The sequence below is a fragment of the Labrus mixtus genome, chromosome 3 (assembly GCF_963584025.1).
Source record: "Labrus mixtus chromosome 3, fLabMix1.1, whole genome shotgun sequence".
NCBI classification, from domain to species: Eukaryota; Metazoa; Chordata; class Actinopteri; order Labriformes; family Labridae; genus Labrus; species Labrus mixtus.
In genome coordinates this window covers 29103552-29126645 of record NC_083614.1, presented here as the reverse complement: position 1 = coordinate 29126645, position 23094 = coordinate 29103552, and the positions used below count along the sequence as shown (strand labels likewise).

The 23094-nt window shown below is 41.0% G+C and overlaps 1 protein-coding gene across 1 annotated transcript in view; it reads left to right on the top strand.

Annotated features, from left to right (window-relative positions):
- Window positions 1-6725: 6725 nt before the first annotated feature.
- ddah1 (dimethylarginine dimethylaminohydrolase 1) overlaps window positions 6726-23094 on the top strand; it is an 84561-nt gene continuing 68192 nt past the window's right edge. Inside the window, exon 1 of the mRNA XM_061034408.1 lies at window positions 6726-7300. Within this exon, the coding sequence (XP_060890391.1) occupies window positions 7001-7300 (300 nt within the window). The 5' untranslated portion in view covers window positions 6726-7000. The remainder of the gene's footprint in view (window positions 7301-23094) is intronic.

The following is a 23094-nucleotide window of genomic DNA, read 5'->3' as shown; positions in this document are numbered from 1 at the left end:
CGTTGTAGGTAAAGTGATCCTATTTTCCACGAGAGATGTTGTGGTGTTGGTGGGGGGAGACAGATACTTGCTCTTTGTCTCTTTTTTTTTTTTTGATCAGGGGTCCCAATAAGTCCCTTCCACTGACATTTTTCAATGATTCCGATTGATGAAAACTTTTTACCAGATGGAAACGAAGTGCGTAAAGACGCAACATAAAGCCAATATTATCGCCTCGGAAGATGCCAAAGGAGACATTCTGCTTGAGGGGCAGATGCTTTATTTGTGTTTTATAGGGGTCGGACACTTCCCTTCTCTCTCTCTCTCTCTCCCGTGTAGCCTCGTGTAAGTTTGAACATGACGGTAAACAGAGACAGCAGCACAGAACAAGACGGCTGGAGAACCTCTCCGGTGAGTTTCCACTTCGTTTACTTCTCTGCGTACTTAAGATGAGTTATGAATCAACTTTAACCTGAGAAAACCTGTATTATTATTGTATTATTTCGTATAAATATGAATCATGACGCCCGAAATGAGTCGTAGAGATAATATCCGTTTAGCAGAATAACTTCTAATTGTGTTTTTGCGCAACATTCGGTGTCCGATGTAAATCCCTTTTAAACTAAAAAAAAAAAAAAAAAAAAAAGTCTGTAGGCGTCTACATTCACTCTGAGCTTAATTAGTGAAGTTATTTAAATTAAATAATTACCTTCTTTTCAGGAATTACAGCTCATTTGAAATATATTATTCATATGATAACATAATGAGCAGATCTGTGTGTAGTCTGCGTCTGCGGAAAGAATGCAGACTGTGGGTGTGTGCAGACTTTTTGGACAGGGGGTGTGTCTGAGTGAGCACATGTGCAGAGCTCTCTTGTGTGTATTTCTTCCCAAGTTATGCTAATGCATGTGTGTTGTCTTTGTGCACACGACCATCGACCATTTAAGACTTAGAAGGGGGCATTTCGTTGATTTTTAACATCAACATTCAGTTTGCTCCTCATGTCAAGTAGGAAGTCAGCTTTCAAATGTCTCATGAGGAAGCTTAAAAATAATAAAGAAAGACAATGTTATTGCCTTGTATGGGGCTTAGAGGAAGATACATATTTAACCTGTGAGTCAGCATTAAAATCATGGACATGGGGTTAAGGGAGAAGGGCATTAACATGGCTTAGAAAAGATCATATTGATTTTATTATAGGAAATGCTGCATCTGGTCAATTTGGAGCTCAAAGTCTGGATACACTAAATTAACAGTAAATTTCTGAAATATTAATTTGTTGTCTGCTTGGACAGCAGGTCTTATGTCATGCTGTCTTTGTTGACCTTTGGGCTTTCATGTCTGTGTGTGTGTGTGCATGCAGCATGTGAGTGTACGTGTGTTTATGACTGCATGTTGTTCCAGCTATAGGAAACAGTGTTGTCATTGTACGTCAGTGGAGAATAACACGCAGTAATTGTCGTTCCTTTTCTTACGCACTCACTTCAGGATGTCTTCAGAAAAGCTGGACACGCGTCTACTTGTTGTAATTACTCTGGCATAATAGTTTCCATCCAGTTTGTCTGAGAGCCCCCCCGGTCACACACATGGACTGTAAGACACACTCCTTTGCACCCCCTAAAAAAAAAAAAACGTGGAGGAGGTTTCTCTTTTTCACTGAGATGACCATTGTGCTCACAGCTTTGCACACAGCGTCTGTTTTCAGAGGGATGCTGAGGAGATCTCACTGTTCACCAAAGTGTGAGAGATGGTGTGTTGCATTGTGGCTGGATGTATTGGAAAAAAAAAATTCTTTGTCAGATATCACCAGGAGCTCTCACATCGGAAAAGAGAGAGAGAACCAGATTCCGGAAAATCTGCTGCCTTTTAAGTTCAAGTGACAGATGGAACAGAAACCGGACGGCCTCGCATGTTTAAACAGCAAATTCCATCGTGTGATATTCGAGATAAATGTCATAACTGGTGTGCAGTTTGTACTTGTAACACTTCCTCTCTCTGTCAGCTCATGGAGCAACAGGAAGTCTGCTGAGTTATGGGTCCTTTTTTGTGTGAACGGGGGCAAAGATGTGGCCAGCAATAATAAAAAAAACACACACAGAGTGGAGTTTGAAGAAAAGCTGATCCGACCAGTGCAGGAAGGAAGAACTCTCTAAATCACAGATCCACATGATTTTTATTGGATTTGTTTTGTCTGTAGGTTTTGCCAATTCTTTGAAAGAGAAAAAGAGGGAGAGTCGACGTGTTCGGCCATATTGTCTTTATTATCTTGACTTAATGAAATCAAACAGCTCCTGAGAGAGGATAGCTGTTTTATAATCTTGTTAACGCACAATTCCTTCATATCCTGGATTGTATAATTTTTTTTCCCCCCAAAGAATATTGGGGAATATTTGGGACAGTTTATCCTTAGAGCTGCAGAGAACACTTTTGTCCTTGAGACCAAGTCCAAATAATTATGAAATATTCTGCTTTCTGTTCGTCCCTGTCAGTGTTGCGTCAATGCAACCAAATAGCTGTAAGCACAGCTTCTGTTTGAAGATTCAGGGCAGTGTGGCGATTCAAGAGTCTGTTGGGGCCCAAGGCAAAACTCAGTTGGGGTCCCCTCCAACCATGGGTCAGATGTCAGATGAGGTCCCCTTACTGAGGTTTCCTACTGTCATTGCAAAATTTGCACATTATGGGTCACTACTTTTGTTCATATTTTGTCAGCCGTCTGGGGCCCCCTACTGGTCTGGGGCCCCCAAGCAGTTCTCTGCCTTGCCTGTTGACGAGCAGCGCCTCTGATTCAGGGAGTTTTTGTGATATTCTTACACCATGAATCTGTTTTTAACAGGATTGTAGTCAGTGCTGAGCTGACAAAATAGCAAATAAGATGACGCTTGAGATGCTTTTTGCATACTTGTGTCTGCAAGGCAATGCTAACTTGGCAAGACCAATGAGGAAGCAAATTCACCGTGCAAGAAATGCATTTGTGTGGGGGCGCTAACCGTGAAAAAGGTAGGCCTTGTTTTGCATCGAGGAATACTATAAAAGACTTATTCTGCAGCTTCACATGGTCAGCATCTCCAAAACACTCATTTCAGTGTAAAAAAAAAAAACCACACGTCTCCACAGTGAACATTTTTGGAAATGGTGAAAAATAGAGACTGTGAAGGCAAATCACAGTCTCTAATCTGATGTGGAACAGAACCTCTTTTTAGATCTTGCCAAAAAATGTGAAAAACCTGATGTGAAGCAGAGAATCAGCGACAGGCGAAAAAGAGAACATGGTATTCTGGTTCTTTGAATAGGGTCAGTTAGCATTCACATTATGTTCTCTTACTGTCAGAAATGTGTAAAATTAAAAAAGTCTTTCAAAAAATGACCAAAGAAGAAAGAGCGCGCTGTTAATCAAAAATCCATGATGATGAAAATAAAAAGTCTGCCGTGTCTGTTTGAATGAGAGAAAAGAAGTTCATGGAGCAATGCTTTATCTGATTCTCACACACATTATCATGAGTGGAGTCGCTCAGTGTAGCCCGGTTATTATTGAGTGTTGAATTAAAATCAAGGTTTCTACTTGTATGTCTTGTCAACGGCCACATATTTCCTGTGATAGAACCGTACTTAAAGGACAGGAATATAGATAGTTTCTTATTGTACATACATTCTGAGGAAATATGAAACTAATAGAAAAGTCCTGAACAAAGATCAATTGATTCCTACAATTGAGAAGTCACAAATGCATGAATGTGATTGACTGAGCCATCGTCTGCTGAGGCCAAACTCATGAACGTGAGCGGTCAGGGCTGTGGCTGCTGATCATCAATCAAAAGTTTAACTCGAAATGAAGCAAGGATAAATATGTTCTCTCTTTTTGCCATTTTGATCAAACTGAATGGAAGTTTAGTGCATTGAATTTTGTGCAGGTGTCACCATTCTCTACACAGTAAATATCGTAAACTACTTTCAGACATGGATTTTATTCACAGTTAGTGCACTAGCAGGGCACAAGTATGTAGAAGTGTATGTAAAAAAGAACCTCATGCCCTAAAGTATGCATAAATAGTAGCTGTTTTCCTATTTGGTTTGATTGAACTGCATTACCCAGAATGCTGTTTGACAGCATGAAAATAGCTAAATCACTCCCTGAAAGCAACAGGTCATAACAATATATCAACACTACATTTCTGTCTCTAAATTGAAGATGTTTTGTTCGTTGATGTTGGATGCAGTGCAACCCATCTGAGCTGATATCAAAATGTTCGAGATTAACATTACCCCCCCCCCCCCCCCCCCCACATCTAGAAACAGATGTGATCAACTCCTTCCCTTTCATTCCATCACTTTATTTTCTGTGGTATTTAGGTTCATAAACTGCTTAGAGATAACTTTGCTCCGTGCACCTGTGTAATCATGCCCGACTTAAGACGTCTGGGATCTCACCGCGGGTTCAATCATACCAGACAAAATATGAGCCTTTTGGTGCTGCTTCATCTGCAGCTGGGCGGATCGTGTCTGCTTTTCACTCCTTTCTTTTATAGCCGCTGCAGAGAACCAGCCAGGTGTGCTCAAAGTGTGAGGGCTTTCCCTCGTCTGGAGTAACCCACATTCCTCAGCATGGAGGGAGAGAGGAGAAGAGAAGAGGGTCTTTTCTTTGGCCACGTCCTTCCATGATGAGGAATGATGGAAAAAAAAAAAAGAGAGAGAGAGAGAGAGGTCTTGGTGTGGGCAGGTGTTAGCATTGGGAGGAGGGTGTTGGTCCTGGCTGGAGTGGAAAAAAAGGAATGTGGGGCTCCTGGAACCTCCTGGAATGTTTTGAGCAGTCGGGGATAATTGAGTGAATTTGGAACAAGAAAAGACAAACCGAGGTCCCGCGGTGGAAGAATGTGCTTCTGGGACGTCTGAAGAAACATTCCATCCGTTCAGACGGCTTCAGCGGGCCCAGAACCTGCCTCAGATGGCACCATAGGGAATATAACACTCATGCCTGCTCCCATACCCAACAACACACACTCTGACTAACACAGACTTTCCTTTCACACTCTTCATACCTAACACTTCTCACACTGCAGGACAAAACAGGCTTTCTCTTTGATGTTTGTCTTTTGCCCTTTTTAAGTTTTGTCTGCATCATTTTTACTGAATCTGCCAAGACCTAAGCCGTTACACATGGTCTCAGTGTTCTCAGGTGCAAGAGCAGAGATGTGCCCTCAGTCTTTGTCCCTCGTTTTTTTTTATTCATAACAACTGAAATGAAGCTAACATGAGATATAAAGTGGTGTATAAATGTCCTAATGGGATGTCTTTATGATCAAGACATGATAGCACCCTTTGTTTTTGGGCAGCTTTGAGTCAGGTGGTAGATTCAACCGTCTGTCATCCAATCACACTTCGGCAGCGGTGTGTGAATTTCTTCCTCAGCCTCAGCCATCAGTGCGTGAAGGTGTAGTAGGTGTGACCTGCGGTGTTTAAGCGCTTTGAGTAGTCAGAAGACTAGAACAATGCTCAAGACCATTTACCATTTATTATCCTTGTCTGTAGAGAATGTTATCCTTTTTCTCCTAGCTGTTCACATCTTGGAAATGTTCCATTACAAATGCATCATTTACCATATCCTTCCATTTTTTGAGTCCTTTAAGCCAACCAGTTCAAGTAGACATGAATACAGGCCGTGTCTTAATTCTGTCTTGTATGATATCACACCATGATACAATTCTATTCTACTACAATTCTACAATTCGCTTAGCAGACGCTTTTATCCAAAGCGACGTACATCAGAGAGTAAGAACAACACAAGCAAGGATCCAGAAAAAAAGGGAACAATGTCAGTAAGAGCAAACGATCAGCTTTGAGTCCGATTGGACACACAGGTGCTGACAGGAAGTGACCAGAGGCAAAGCACAACATTGAGGGCAGTTCTTGAGAGCTCTAATCAGTATAGAAACCATCTTATAAGTCGTTGTTATCAAACAAAAACCATCGTCATTACCATCATCATCATCATCAATAATATGGAGACCATCATCATTAAGTTAGTAGGTATTCATGAAAGAGCTGGGTCTTTAGCTTTTTCTTAAAGGTGCAGAGGGACTCTGCAGATCCAATGGAGTTTGGAAGTTCATTCATGATACAACCTCAAATAAATCCTACATCTTCATATTTTGGCAAGTTGTGTTCATCTGTTTGCACCTGAAGATGAAAACATGTTTGGCATCAAGTTCCATACACAACCCCCTGACCCCACACTGTAGAATTTCTAAATTCTATTCTCTATTTTTATATAACACTTTTGTATTCCCGCCGTCTTTGCAAACGTTTTTCTTGTTCTTTATATCCATCTAAACTCAATTTTGTGGGGAATAGACTCATCATTATTTGAGTTAAAAATCAGCAATGTTTTAATAAACTCTCGCGCTGTGATCAAATATTTGCTTGATGTTGAAATCAATGCAGCTCATTAAGCTCAAACAGGATATTTAGTCCACTATCACATAAAACTAAGAAAAATGCTCACTTATCCACAAATTGACTGTGTCATTAGTTTCAACTAATGTTCCTATGGAAGCAGCCTTGTACAGAAATGTTGAGGAATGAGGGAGAAATAATTGATTATTCTGCTGCAGTTTCCCCTCAAAGAGGCTTTAAAGAGCATGAAGGAGTTTGACTTGCACACTCTGCCTCGCTGATCCAGTGTGAAATTGATTGAGCCACATGTTCAGTGTGTTCGGACTGTCACTTGTTGGGCTGAACGGCTCGTCGGCTGAACGTGACGGTCTGTGCGCGTCACAGCAGCGCCGTGGCTCGCCGGGTAGACTGAAAGCAGGGGCTGACTGACACTGAATGTAGCAGGCTACTGTAAACAAAGAATCCAAAACCCCAACAAACTAACAGGGAACAAATACGCGAGCAGGGCAGCAGATGGTTAACTGACGGCAGTTTCTCTCATTCATTCGCTGAGGGTGTTTTTTTTTTTTTGGTTCTTTTTGTCAGGTTTGAGCGTGCCAAGTAAAGAGAAAGCAAAAAAAAAAAAAAAAAAAACATGGCTGGTTTAATGGCAGGCTTTGGTCATTACACCCACGCGATCGTCCGGGGAATCCCTGCGTCCCTGGCCAAAGAGGCGCTCCGGACCAGCCAGGCGGAGGTGGAGGTGGACCTCGCCAAGGCGCGGAGGGAGCACGACGCGTACGTCGAGGTCCTGAGCACGAGGCTGGGGCTGGAGGTGGTCGAGCTCCCCGCGGACGAGGAGCTCCCGGACTGCGTGTTCGTGGAGGACGCGGCGGTGGTGTGCGGTGACACGGCGCTGATCACCAGACCCGGAGCGGAGAGCAGGAGGAGAGAGGTAAGGCATGCAAAGTGTCAAATAATGTTGTAGACACACTGAAATATTGAAAAAAGAAGTTGGAGAGAGAGGCGTGTGGATTTAACAGTCTGCAGGTATGCATGATAAATAAAAAAGATGGCTCATAACAAGTGACAGTCTGAAGGTGAAACTCAAAAATATGTCTCTTCTTAAAAGAGTTTTCCCTCACAGTCAGTTTTACACTTCTCTCAATATTCACTCCAGATGTGTGATGCCGAGGAATACCTTCATGCAAACATATTTGAAAGTGAAGTTGGCCTTACTCCTCAGCAGGACATAAATATCACTGATGAGATCACATTCACTTTTTAATGTGCACCAGCCCCATACAAAAGAATTATGATGATAGGTATGAGGCAACGCCCATTTAAGAGAGGACAACGCTTTTTTTTCCATGCATTAAGTGCTCATTCAATTTGTCTCAGGGTGACATTTATGGTGCACGCATTATCCCTTTCTTGGTAGTTATTGGTCAATTTATTGCCATCTCATTTAATATTGTTTAAATGTCAAATGAAGTTGTCAAAAAATGTTTTTTTACTCATAGCTGGCTGACTAAGATCACATTTATCTAAAAAAAATAAAATAAAGACATGCATGTAAGGAACTGTGAGGCTGTTATTTATCTTCAGTCTTGACATTTGTTTTGGAAAGAGACAAACAGTGTGTGTCCTGGTTGCCTAGTGAGAGTATAGCTTCAATGTAGGGTCGCCGTGTGTGTGTGTGTGTGTGTGTGTGTGTGTGTGTGTGTGTGTGTGTGTGTGTGTGTGTGTGTGTGTGTGTGTGTGTGTGCGTGTGCGTGTGTGTGTGTGTGAGAGAGAAAGTGACAATGAGAGGGGACGATAGGACGGCTCCTGTGAAAGCCCCTGTCATTTCACATCAGAGTCACTTTACTGTGCGCACTGGTGCTAATGGTCCCCGGCCTCTCTGGCAGCAGGGTTATTGATTAGAAAGCTCGGGCGCTGCTACCTCCAGTCATCACATTCATTTGTTCTGAATGTAGCACACGTTACGTTTGCATGCACATCTTTGCACTGCCATTTTAGCAGTCACATATTTTTATGAGAAAAAAAAAAACCTGCAGTGGTTTGGTTGTCGTCTGGTTGGTGCTCGTAGGAGATGTCAGCTGTGATAAATGGAAAATTGGCAAAGTCTGAGTTGTAAGACTTAAAATGTTTGCTTGATTGTCAAAAACCACACATGGATTGTTTGAGTCGAAGTGCTGACTTGCCGGATTAGGAATAAATTGCATTTATCCCTTTTAAATGCAGATATCGAACACTTGTAGAAAAGTTATACAATGAAGACAAAACTGCGTCATCGCTTGAAACTCTGGAGAGTGATAATGCTTGCTGTAATCCATAAAGCACACTCTGGTGAAAGAGAACTGCTAGTGCAATACAATGACACTCATATAAAATGCTATTTGACTGGTGAATGAATCTAGTAATATCGGTAAATATCTGCGATCATTTTAGCTGATCAGTACTCACTGTATGCTAATATCGGCTGACCGGTTAATCGGTTGGGCTCTAGTTATATTATTTAAACTTGGATCCTTTTTTCAGACTTTTAACTTGCACATAAGACATCCTTCAACACAGGCAGATCTCCACTTCTTCTGTGGAGAAGTCACTATCTTTTCTGCAGAATGTGGGCAGCGTCCAGCGGATTATCTATTGTTTAAGAAAGCTGCTTCAACCGGTCAAAGTTCAACAAAGTTGAGCTTTGGAAGCAAAGATTTCCATTTATTATTCTCTCTTTGCAAATGTTCTTATTTGGCCTTCACTTGCATAATGTGGAAGTTAACATTAGTCAAATATTTATTTTCCACACGTGTCTGTTTGGATGGCTGTACACTCCATGTGTTGGTGATACCATTTCTAGAATTAGATGAAGTACGTCACATTCACGACACACTGTTTGTCTTTTAGACTTTAATCCTGAGATGTTGTTTGTTGTTCCTGGGTGTAGAAGACAAATGCACGATCACCTTTATGGTATTTGTCAGTGTGGAATAAAAAAGTTTGCTTTAAACTCTTATGTAATAAACCATTTACTGTTCGACAGCTGCAGGGCCAGATGAGGACCTGAGTAATGTGAGTAATTCAGTAGAATTTCTTTTTCTGGTCAGGAGATTGTCCCCTGTGTGCAAAAAACAAGATGATTATAATGTGGGTAGTTTGCTAAAAAAAAAATAGTGCATGCTAATGTTGTAGTACTTTTTGAAGGTCTCGTCTCGGAATCGAAAGCATTTTGTCTTGTCTCGGATTTTAAATCAAGACCTGTCAAGACCACCACTGACAGGCTATTTTTCTATGTCATTACTGTGATTAGAAGAAAAACGTTCTTTCTAAAAGAACAAATAACTTCTACTCATTCATAATTTGATTGTTATCCTCCGCGTATGGCTGCAACCTTCCTTCTGTTGCGGTCTCTAAGTGAATGACATGCCTGCTGCACACAAGTATTGATTTTTCATTGATAATTATGTTCTCGGTCTTGTCTCGGTCTTGCCTTGCCCCCTGGTCTCAGGTATGCCTTGGTCTCAGTAAGTGTGGTCTTGACGAGTGAATACAGCACACTTACGGTACATGACGTTGCCTCATTATGCACAGTAAACAGATGTTCTTGTGATTATTGGGAACAGGTTTTCTTTTAAGGGGGAAAACGTTTTTCTCTGTCATTTTCCTGAGAATAAATCCTTGCTGGAGGAGGTGGGAGTGAACTGCAGTTTGTGTGATCACTCGCTGTCTGTTGTCAACGACGAATGAATGCCTTCTCTGCCTGTGTTCGCTCCGTCAGTTGCAGTTATACCATCATGTGTGACGGCTCTGCTGAAGAGCCTTCATATATTCCCGTGTTGAAATAATTACCGTCTCCCTTTCACCAGTGATTGAATGGCGAGGGCTGATTTCTATCACATAATTACCCTCTTGACGTTTTAACAGCCTCGCATACAGATGAGGCTCCACCACAAATCCACGTCTTCATGCTGTGTCACTAAGTTATGTGTTTAGTGTGAGTCGAGATCAGCACGCTTTACTCTTTAGAATAAGCTACCACCTTGGAAGAGTAATGAGCAGTCATCAGTAAATGACTTTTCTATCCACTGCTTACTTTGTCAGGACCATTTGTTGCTGCCAAATTACTACTACTAATAATGTTGTAATAATAATAATTGTAGTCGCCCTACAAAGAAAAGCCTTGTTCCTGCTTGTTATTTTAAGGGAGTTAAGTTTTGCAGAATTGAACCGGGAGTAAGGGAAAGTGGGCGATTCTCTAATTTGGATTCTGTAAAGTCAAACATAACTTGAGGTTTCTTTGTCAGCCATTTCTAAACCCAATTCAATGATCGTTTCACAACTTTGTATGGCCTCCGTTGCCATTGGTTATTCGGTTAACCAGTGAAGAATTCCTGGGCCAAGACTTCCTTTTAGTGCCGTCATCATTGTGTACAATTTAACCCGTTGGTTTTGTCTGATGATGATACAGCCAATGGGAGTGAAAACCAACATTTCAAGGCTTATAGTGTAAACTGTTGTCAGTGATAAAGGACTTCCAGCAATGTCGTTCCTTTTCAGGCATTACAATTGTATACTGTCCGACTAGCAACTTGAGAAGGGAGGGTAGCATTGGAGATGAGAAACGATGTCTAAAAGTGGATTTTTCATAGATATAAGACGACTGCCGATGAGTCCTATGGGGTTTCGGTTCTGTCACAGTTTTTTCAATCTTTTTCCTTTGTGCTTTCAGGGGACCAAGCTCTGAACTAACCAACAATCCTACGATCAGATACTTTAAAATGATGGTGTGCAATGCTGTAAGACAATTGATGTGGGGATTCAGAAATGATTATATTCCATTTTGCAGGAATCTCTTCTTGTTGTTTTTGGTTTTGGTGTCTCATGTCCGATAGGGTTTAGTTGTTTTTGGTCTGTTTGCCTCCTCCAGCTGGTTTGCTGTGAGGTCTGTTTTCTTTTCTTCCTTTAATGGTTTTGTAGAGTCACTGCAGGGGAGATTCAATAGTTGGCTCACACTATTTGATCATTAACCTCCCTGCCTTTGATGGATGAGGCCATATGCTTGTGTAATTGATTGTATGCACTGTCGAGTACATCATTGTTTAACTCCATCAGTCAATGGAGTGGAAGAAGTTTCTAAACTTTTCTTGAAGGCTGCAGGAATCTTATCCATTAGGCCGCGGCTTAAAAGCTTTATTATTAAGGGAAAAGCTCGTCTAAATGGACTGCATGATCCGTCAATGCAGACTGCAGCGTTTTCTCAAAACTTTCCAACGTGGAGCCAAAGTTAATTGTTACATAATGATAAACATTAGCCTGATAAACTACAAGTGTGCAGCTTGTCAGATGACCTTTAAGTTCTTATTGGGAACCTATTTAGGATTCATGGTGAGAAATTGCATGTGTAAAAGTGTTCTTGTTTCATGCCTTGGTTGCTTTGTGATGAGATAAAACATGTAATTATGTCCTTAATGTCAAGCTGTTTCACAGTTTAAAAATTTGACTCTTTTCTCGAGGCCAAAAGAAACAGAGTTCTTTCATACGGATATGATGGATTTCATGTTTTTATTTTTTTAATTTGTCAGTATTAAACGGTACGCCTCTTTCATTATGTAAGCAGCCGTCTTGCAGATTCTGGTTGCAGGTTTTTCATCTTTTTTTTTTTAATTTCTAAATTGATGGTAGGTCTTCAACAAGTTGTGTTTTAATGCAGAGTTTTGTGTCTTTGAACCATCGGATTTATGAATGTGTTGAATAGTTTTGAGGGTTTAAACATTACTAAACCCAAATCCATGAAAACTATGTCCATGGTATCGAGTCATGATTCTGCTTTTTGATGTGGTAATTTGAGTGCGTGCAATTTACTGTAATAGTGAGAATTGTGGGCAGCCAGCGTTTACATTTTCATAAAATATTCCTTGAGTTGTGTCTTTTGTTACATCCTTATGGCCACTGGTCGCTGGGAGGTGTTGTATGGACTCCATGGGCCTTTAAGACTCTCTATTGATGCTCCCACAGCTGATCTGCTACAGATAGGGTCTCTGGGATGTGTTCTGCATGCACACTAGGGCTGCACATACTATTATTTTGATAATCGTCTATTATTTATTCGATTAATCGATGAATAGGAAAAAACAAAAAAAAATCATATTTCCGTCCCTTTATCCAAAAATGTGTTTTATGTGTTTTATGCTGTCACTGAAATTACCTCTATCATTTTAACATTGTGAACCCAGATCATGCTTTTTCATTCAATATGTTCTCAATGACATAGAAATAGTAAATCTTTGCTTCTGTGATTTAAAAAGAGTTTCCATCCCTTTTATTTGTCGGCTTTTAGTGATTCATTGTTGCATCACAAATGCACATTATGACAGACTTGAAAATATATACCAGGCCTGCTGACAACATTTGAGTTTTTATAGTTTAAACCCTCTTAATCATTGGCTGCAGAGTCAGCCAAACCGTCCTTCCCGTGACCTTCATTCTAAATAATTTCTCTATAAATTTTAGAAACGAGTGAATCAAGCAGCTTGTTCATGTTCCCATTAATACTGTCCTCGGGTATTTCTATTTGACAGGAGGGGAAGTGAGTGTACTGCAGATGTGATGGATGGGTTCACAGTCAATTTTATTGTTGCACCTGTCTAAGACCGTTTTTCAGTGTCGTCACTAGTCTCTGTAGATACACCGATTCAGGTTTTGAACTGCTGACATTCCTTATGCCAATCAAAACTCACAAGTTTTTGCTTGCTTACATACTTTATTGATATCTATTCAGCACCAGCTCAAGTAAAGGAGGTCAGCTGTCTCTTCATCATAAGACATCAGCTGTCTGTTCACCTTGATTAAAGAGAGGGTAAAAGGGCATCACAGCACCTTAACACCAAGGTAGGTCACGGTACACGTTTCATGCAATGTAGCCTGAACTGAAGAAACAATCACTGTTTAAATAATGATAAAGAAACTGTGATGTCAGCCATGGGTTCTGTCTTTTGGAAACCTGTAGTTTGGCATTAAGGGCTGTTGTCGTCGTTGTTGCCTGAAGTGACCGTATTTGGATGAGAGGGTGGACTTTGCGAGGAGTGAGGGGTTGGCAAAAGCTCCACCATTTGTGCCCATGGCTAATTCATCAGCTGGCTAACGACCAGACACCTTTTTAAAAAGCCAACAGTCATCTCTGCCAGGATAAGCCAACAGAATAACAGTTTGGTCTCCTTTTCACTGCTATAAAAAAAAACCTTGGACGAGCCTACAAGCTAACGAGCCAGGTATGTTGAGTGCATGCTAATATACCGCTAAAACAAATTAAATGTTTCCCCCTTAACAAACGTTAAAAATTAGCTATTATAACCATTTTTTAACAAAGGTGTGAACATGTTTTTTTTTCTTCTGTAAAATAAGGCAATTACTATGAGGGTCGATATGGATAGACTCACTTTTGGAACCAGCCTCAAGTGGCCACTTGAGGAATTGCAGTATTTGGCACGCCCACATTTGCTTTCAAGGTTGCCACTTGACAGTTACTGGGCTCCATATGGACAGGTATCGACAGGCCAGTTCACCTCATGTTTCAGTTTCCAAAGGGGGAAGCAGAACAAAATGCTTCTGGATGCCAACCAAATCAGAGTTATAAAGCAGCAGACTTCTGTTCTAACGGCCTTTAGTTCCATGTAATGCCAAGAAAAAAAACAACATATTTCATGATATGCTAGCTACCATCTAACGGGGCTTATGTTAGCATTTAACCACTTCTAAGCTAACGTTATTGTAAGATAGAAACTGGCTGAATGCTAATAAAATAGTTTGATGTGATAAGATATGATAGAACTCAGCTCTAACATGACACTTGGTAACCCAATACTCATCCTGACAACTGATATTAGCATTTAGCCACTTCCAAGCCACTATTACCATTGGATAGGAATTAGCTTAATGCAAAAGTTAAAGTTTATAGCTAAATGGTTTAAGAGGAAATCAGTTAATACCTAGCTACTGCTTTGATTAGCTAAACGGTGGTTGGATGCTAACATTGGTTTTGGAATTACATGATTTAGAAGAAAACCCTTTACAACAAGTAATGTTTACTACCAGCCAGTTTGTTAAATACTGAAGCCATTGCTAATTCACACTGATATACCTCTAGCAGACAGAGAAAAAATACAGCCATATATGTGACCCCTTCCAAAGCTAGGTATCAAACAGATCAGGGCATGTAATTGATTGATTATTCAAGTGGTAAGCCAGTGATGCTTTACGTCCAACTCATCGTTCCGGACTGGCCCCTCCAAAGACCAAAAGTTGGTGATAGCAGTAACAAATACAGCAGTAATTTAAGTGGTCTTTCCAGACCTGCTAAAAAAATTACAAGAGACACCATTGTTTTCTCTAAATTGTGTATTTAATATTCTGTTTTCAGGAGATATTTCTAACTTGTTTACAATATATACAGTATATGTTTAGGGGGAGTTAGCTTAACCCTTTATTCTAAAGGGACCTGAACCTCAGAGCAGCATTCACAGTAATCTTCCAGTCGTCATCCTCAGGTCTCTGAGGTGGAAAGCGTTTAGCAGTGACTGGAACAGAGAGGTGAGGGACACAAGTGGCCAAAATGAGTTTTCTCCACAGGATATCTGGATTCACTCACTGTGACAAAATGAAGAGCTGAGCAATCTCCTTCAATCTGGTGCTTCTCCAGAATCAGAAATCAGCCTGGACAGTTGAAGGGCAGGTTCACCTCTCTAAAATTCTGCAATCCTACTCATTTAGGAGAAGTTTTGTCCAAAGTACATACATCAGGGATCTCCAGCTCTTGTATCCACACCCTATTTAGGGTTTTACGAAGGATAGTGGTTCTTCATAATTAAGGGTGTGACATAAATGACTGCAAGCAGGCACAATGTAGCTGTTCACCAGGAGGCTGAAGACCCACAATCAGCTCCTACTCTTTGCCGATGACTGAAAGTGAGTTTGAGACAAGATTTCCAAAATGTTGACCGCCATCAGTGGCCTTCAAAACTCCCCTGCAGTAAACAATAGGTGATGTCACTGACATTACGTCCATGTTTTATACAGTCTATTGACGAACACAACCATTTAATTATGTTTAGTAGTTGTGTAATACTGTTTATGTGGATGCTCTTAGTCTTTTATTAGAATTGTATTTCAGTTGTAGTGTCTTGGATGTGAAGTCGTTTTAAATTATAAATACATTTGACTTAGATTGAGGTGTTTTCAGAGCTGGACAACAAATTTTATAGTAGAGGTGCCTGTGCCATTGCCGAAGACCAACTCTAACTTTGTTCTCTCGATGGAGACTTTATATTTATCTTTCTGACAGTGCCAACTCCATATAACTTACTTTCCTTTCCTTATTTCTTAGTTGCTTTTCCCAACATACTCTACAACAAGGTGAAGTTACTCCCAGGAAGTTGCATTAGATTTTCCTAATCTTAAAGCTGTGTTGTGTTGTCAACTCTGACTCTTAGCAGCCATGACAGGTTGTAACTTTGCTCTGAACATTTCAGCTGTTTCCCAGTGGCTGCAGTTGGGTCACTTTTTCCTTCATATTAATACGCAGAACTTCAGGTGTTGCTGGCAGTCTCTCTAGGTATGACCGTTAAGAACAAACCTTATGGACCATAAAGAAAAACCCTCAAAGATTTCTCAACTTGTACTTTTTACTTATCTACTGTCTCTACTGAAGCAACAAAAAAAAGTTGAATTCCAAGCAGGTGTTTGATTGTAGTGTTCTCATTGGTTTATTTCTATCCGCCATTAAATGATTATTAAATCTGTCAAAATGTTACTGGTGCTGCACAGACGAGATGATGACTTTAAGTGTAGGTATTTTGGAAGTTCCAGTTGATACTTACTGTATGTTATAATGGTACACTGCTGAAAGCATTTACTGTAAGTTCAGGTTACAGACGGGGGAAAATAATGGTCGTTAAAAGGTGCTAGAATCTGTCATAACAAGTGTAAATGGCCTAGGTGTTAATTCAAGTCTGGAAACCGGATGGAAAATTCAGCTCCTCAGACTCAGTATTTGGGTCATGTTTTTATAGATGTAATATTTAGGTTCAGCCCTCACAGTTTATACGTCCGTGTGGGCCTCTTTCTTGTCATGCCTCACGTAGCTGCTCCCAAACGAACACCAGACAGCGCGGGAGCCTTGTTTTGACTAGACGGCAAGCAGATGCAGATTCCTCGCCGCCGTCCTCCCAGCTCTTATGTGACTTCCCCAAAACGGAACCGACCTGGTTTCCTTCAGGGAGGCTTGACATCCGCGTGTGAACCGAGGAGGAGGGTGAGACACCTGGAACCCGCCAAGTAGCATCTGGGCCAGGGTCAACGTGCCTTCCCCAAGTGTCTGTCACATTCCGACGAAAATGAACCTGCCCTTCCTCTCGCTGTTTGTCCGTCTGATTCCTCGTCTGGCGTGTTTGTTCATACATCGCCGTTCTCCCAGCCTCTGTTTCTGATTCATTTTTTTCTTTCAAGTCGTGAGGTCTTTTAAGGTCTTACTCAGGCTACGCCGAGTACATCTAACCACCTGAATCAACCACTCAGCGATGTAGAAGGCCTGCCAGTGATGAAGTGATGAAGACTCTTTGACTGAGTAATGTAGGTTAAATCCCTGCGCTGCCAAGACGTCTTGTGTTGGCATGAAAATGTACTGGAATTGAAAACACATTTAGGAAGAAGCTGTGGAATAGAAAGTAGGTCTTTGCCTTCCAATGTAGGCCAGCGAGCCTGACATCTTAACCTGGCATGTCAGGTTTTCAGGAGTTACCTGTGTTGTTTTAACAACGCAGGTAACTCCAGGTTACACAAAACCAGTTTGACACAAACCAGACTCAATGTCAAGGTTGAAAGAAGAATGTGGGAGAGTTAAAAAAGGTTTGTTGTCACTAAACGTTTGAGACTGCCAGGTGTGAAAATGTCGTAGCTTACCAAAGGGACTAATGTTAGCTTAGAGGGAAATAAATAACATTGTCTAATATGAAATAGTTTTTCACATTTTACAAATAAAACACGTTTTTCTTTGAACAACAATAATTCATCTCAATGTTTAAGACCTTTTTTGCGAGCAGTGTTCTGGCCAAACCGATTTTCACTTGGAGGAATGGGCAACAAATTAAAAAAATAGTCAAATCCAAAACACATTAAAACAAACGATGGAAATGTGCTACCAATGAAAATATGTGCTGCAGAACATCAAATACAACTTTTACAGCAAACGAATACATTTTACATTTTTAATATCAGAAACACCGTGGAACAAATGCAACATCACATGCTGCACATGTTTTAGATGTTTGGCCTTCCTGCAGCATGTTTTTTTTTTTTTTTTTTTTTTTTTTTGGCATAGGCTGCATGTTGTCTGTGTGTTTTTGAATGGACATCCTTTTTGGAAATCTTGTTCCATTTCTTCTCATCAAAATCTTTGATGCTTGCCGGTCACCATACATTTCCCACTCATTCTAAACTGCATATTCATACCATCAACTATTTAACACATACATCTCCATGCATGAAAAAATAAGCCTTGAAAGTTCTTGACAGCTATGTTACATTTTGTGATGCTATCTTTAGATACTACTTTGGACTTAGCAGTTGCTGCTGATGTTAGGGTTGGGGTTATGCGCCACTGACTTACACAATGTCTTCAGAACAGTTTAGGAAAGGCAAAACTATCAAACTTAGTGACAGATTAACCATTAGCTGCTGCGACCCGTGCCAGGATGGTTATTTTTTCCTGTTTTCGCATCATCATGACATTTTCTGTCCGGGGTCAGTCAACACGTGCCAGGACTCTGCCTCCCATGTGTACCAGAAAGATTTGTGTAAAGAGCATGAATAGACCAGACAGCTCTCCCACCCTCCCGTCACCTTGGACCCGGCTCCCTTTTGGCCACAGGTTCACCCACCTCAACCCACCAACCCAAGCAGCGGCACAGCAGCCTGCGAGACAGCTGCGGCACACTCGTGAACAGGAACTCCTCTCAGCCTCGCGCGATGACCGGGTCACGCTCAGCCGTCACCGTGGGTGTGTGAATGTCTGGTTTGGTATGTGAGACGGAGCAGTGGAAGACACAGGAAGTGGGCCAGGCACTGCAGTGCTGAGAAAAGTCACGCTAAGGTCAGAGAGGGCGCAGCATAAGCCGAGACAAAACCCCTTTTTTTCTCTGTTGAGGGCTCAGGGGAAAATGTAAATTTATATTAAAATGTTAAGTATCTCATCTCTTTCTTCCTTCCTCCAGCTTCTATCTGAACCTTGTACATGATAAGTACTGGTCCCCTTTAACTTTTTATGAACAAGATTTAACTAATTACTCAAGAGCAACAGATTGTACATTCACTGGCAAAGTTTCAAACAAGAGTGTGTATTACTTCCTTATGCGCCTGTCTTGTGAAATAATGTGCAAAGTATTTATTTGCAATTTTAATTAGAAACAAAATAAAATATGCTTCACTGCGTTTGTGCAAAAACGCCTTCATGGTCAGTTTTGAAATAAATCCTGCCTCTATCAGGGCAAATAGCCAATTAGAGTTTAGGAGGGTGTCATCTGGGGTGGCCAATCAGATTTCAAGGGGGGCCTCGTACCATCTCAGGCCACCCCTCTGCACACGCCCCTGACTGTGGTAAAAATCTAAACAACCTTTCTCTTTGCTGATCCTGACCTGTACATGTGTAATTAGTTAATTAGTGTCCACTCCCCTCCCCCCATGAAAAAAATCTCATCCTGCCTTCTTTCAAGAGGCGATTTTCACACATCAAGAATCTTTGCCATGAAAAACGTAGAAAAAATAATTGGAATTGTTGTTTTTGTAGTTCATAGGGGCATCGGTATGCAACATTCAGTTTGTTTCATGAGCAACTAAAAACACCTCATTAACCCATAACTCCATTAGTGTTAAAGCGAGTAAACATGTAAAATGACAAGTGCTTGCACTTGAAGACATTCACACATATCAGCAGAAATACACATGTTTTGGATTTCTCAAAGAGGAAAAATTACCAGGTTATTTATTTATTATTTGCTACTTGCTTTGGGCATATCGGCCATATTTATTTTGGGGTAAACAGAGTGACAGATGTTGTTTGGGAGCAGATTATGCAACAAGCACTTGTAATACTGAGGACTCAGTGGATGCCGTAGGATTGCATTTATCTACTTAGCAGTGGGCCTCACTTAGCCAAACAAATACTTCACTGGTAATGCAATGATAGCTCCTGCTTCACTCTGCATGCACTCAGTGAACATGGCTGAAATAAGTCAAGACTAACTGAGCTACAGCCCCCTCCCATTTGTCCTCGCTCTTTAAAAACAACACACTCCCCGAGAGATACAAACTGTCAACATCAACTTCATCGAGTGCTGGAGATGGAGAGCCAAAAGGAATCTCGAACATCTCTTAAGCTATAACCGTCAGTCTTTTCTGTCACTGCAGCTTGACAGTTATGGTTGAATGTCTTGTTTTCTCTGCTGCCACCGAAGGACCACAGTCATAACAGATCGCATTTTATCTCAAGGCCTGTTGATGGGATTTGGCTGCCACCTCTAGTGCTACAGATGAGCTAAAGCTTGGTCTGAGGCACCTGCTGCACTAAGCCTGTGCTAACAGGGTTATTTGTTTGTAGGATACCGCTGTAACGTACAGTATGTGTTAGTGCCTCACCACACAGGCATCACTCCACCATGAAATAGTTTTGTGTTCATGAAAAGCCGAGGTAGTTCACACTTTGTGGAATGTTTAAACCACTATGTCGAGCAGCCGTGTTGAATTCATTAGTAGTTATCTTAAATATTTATTCAGCACTTATAGGCCTATACTGAAATTATGATTTTAGTTTCAGAGTCTCTATATTGTTGGATCTGTGAAGCTAAGCTTGCATAACAAGGCTCAAAGGTTGATATCAAGCAGCTTTGAAGTGTAGCATGCTCACCATCTTAGATTAGCATGCTAATAAATGCTAGTTAGCCCCTCAATGAAGGATCATTATGAAGTTAATAACAATTGTATTAGTTCTATAGGATAGGTTAAGTTATAAAGCAAACTGCAGAATAAACTAAAATCTTTGCCTGGTGAGGAAAAAAATAAAGTTTCAGGGTTAGCTAATCAGAACTTGAGTGTGCTTTAAGTAAAACAGAAAGCTTAGAGAGGGTTAGCAAGCATGGAAAGCTAACCTGCTAGATTGCTCTTACATAAGAGGAATCGGTTACTGAAAGACTCTGAAGCCTGGATAGAGGGATAAAAAAAACAAACTTAGAGAAGCTCTTATTTGGACCCAAACATGAGTTACCAAGTCTGAGTGCAGGAGGAGTCATACATTTCCAGTAAAACATAGACATTCAAGTACTACTAACATTACAAAGACCTTAAAAACAATGTTTTGCTACTAGCGTCTATGAGTCAAATGCAAGTCGTATGGGTTTAAAACAATCAAACATCTGTTTTGATTTTTGGGTGAACTTAAAGGCATCATCAAACTTTTCACTATTCATCGTGAGGGGAAATTGGAACCACATATTGTGGAAATGCAGAAAGTGATTGTTAAGATGCTTCTGTCTGGAGCGACATGGTGGTTGACAGCTTCTTTATTGTAATGACTTCCTACTGAAGTCTCTTTTTATATCACTGTTATTTTCCCACTGTGGGTTATTATGAGGGACGATAACGAGCAAATTATAGATTTCACAGAAGAATGTGGAGAATGATGAGGCGCATTTTTCTGCATTTTCTCACGTTATAAACTCAATAGAATGACCGATAATGGGGAAAAGAAAAAATCACCACAGCGTTGCCGCAGTAACCGAGTCTTTGTATGTGTTTGTACGCTGTAGACTAGATACTGTAATGCTGTTTTGATGTTGACAAGGATGACAGTGTTCACAAACCTGCCGGGGAGGCACAAAGAAGCCGGGGAATGTAACTGAAAAGTTTAATATGCAAATGTTGAAATGTGGCCCTCCCCCCCCCCCCCCCCCCCGTATGTGTCTACAGGTACGAGCCTGTCACAACACTCCTCATATCCGACTTATAATTATCACCGGGAGGTTGATGTGATCGCGTTTCTTTCCCCCAGTTGGCACTTTAAATTGACACGGCATCAAAGGAGCTCGACATCAGACTACTTACTTAAATGCTCCACTTTCCAATGAGCTCATGCTAGCAGAAATAATCCAATTCTGCACACGACTCGGACACGCTGCGTAGGCTGGGCTCGGCGCTGTGTTGAAAGAACACGGCTCAAAGTGTTTTGGTTTCGGTGCTGTGTGTCTGAGTGCAACAGAGCCCTCTTGGAGCTACATCAAGAGTGAAGTCAGCGATGAAATATTGAACTACTGGACCAGCTTTTTTTTGTGTTAAACTTTTTATTAGAACTGGACCAACGTCATCGTATACTGGTCAAAACAAGGGAACTAGGTCACTGGTTGAAAATGAGCTTTGAGGTTTTTCAATTCAGAACTTTGACAACTTGTATTAAAGTTATTAATTGCACTTTGTGAAATACTTAGTGCTGCTTTACGTTAAGGCCTTTCTGTGTCATTTCCACTCTGTTATTTTCTGTGAACTCAGTTCGAGACACGGATTATAAACTCTTCACCCTTTGCCTCCAAATATTTAAGGAGGGTTTAGAATTTACATGCCAAGATAAAACCAGCATGAATTAGACCCCTGGCACTATGACACACTTCGTGATACCAGTTACCATTTCAACAAAGACCCTCAGATAAAGTTCTCTTGCACAGCCTCGAAAACAAAAGTGACACAGAACAGACCTAACCTGAAAAAATGTACTATATACCCCAGATAAAAAAAGCTTCCACCTATAGATGTACCTGTACAGCCAACCCCCACTCCCACCTATCTATATTTCTTTGTTGATATAGACAACAAGCTTAAACTAAGTCATGTCGATTTCATGTCTCATTGTTGGAAGGCGTCCTAGGAGGACAAGCTTAAGCAAGGTTGCCCCACATTTGGTACGTCGCTGCAGCGGCGTCTGACGAATATGCAAAGCCTGCAGAGCAGCGCCCTGTTTTCACATCTGCTCAACTCTCTCAACACACAGCCAGTGTTGTTTCAAAATTATCTCTGACGGGAACATGAAGTGATTTGTCTCTGCAGCACGCTCCAGTTCAAACGCTATTCCCGACATCTTATCTCTCTTATTGTCTTCTTGTCTCTTGCCAGCAAAATTGACTTTTCATCTTTCTCTGATTCTTTAGAAAAGCTGTGACTGATGCATCAGGACTTAACCTGAAACTCACCAGGAATGTGTCTGCTTTACTTGATACACCACTAATCGCAAACTTATGTTTATTCATCATCAATACATCGTCTTTGATGAGAGTTTCAAAAGTCTTCGCCGTAATTTTTTTGGCTCATCCATCACAGCATGGACCGAATAGTTCTGTCACTGGGTGAACTTCTCCTGCACTCTTGCTTGGAAAGGTTTTCTCATCGGTCTTAGATAAAAGTGATGCATCCCAGGAACGCCCTCTCTGACTTTGCATTTTTCTCTGCTCCATCATTCAGTCTGACTGATGCCGTTTGCAGAGTCGTTTTTGATTATGCCAAAGTACGGGCACTCCCAAATTGAATTTACTAGTGAGTGAATCTCAGCTGTTGAACAATAAGCACTTCTGTTTGTCCCTGTGAGTTTTTTTATTTTCAGCTTTTAGAGCAAAACTGAAAAAGCCCTGTAAAATGGCTGTCCTCTCAGAGACGTTAAAG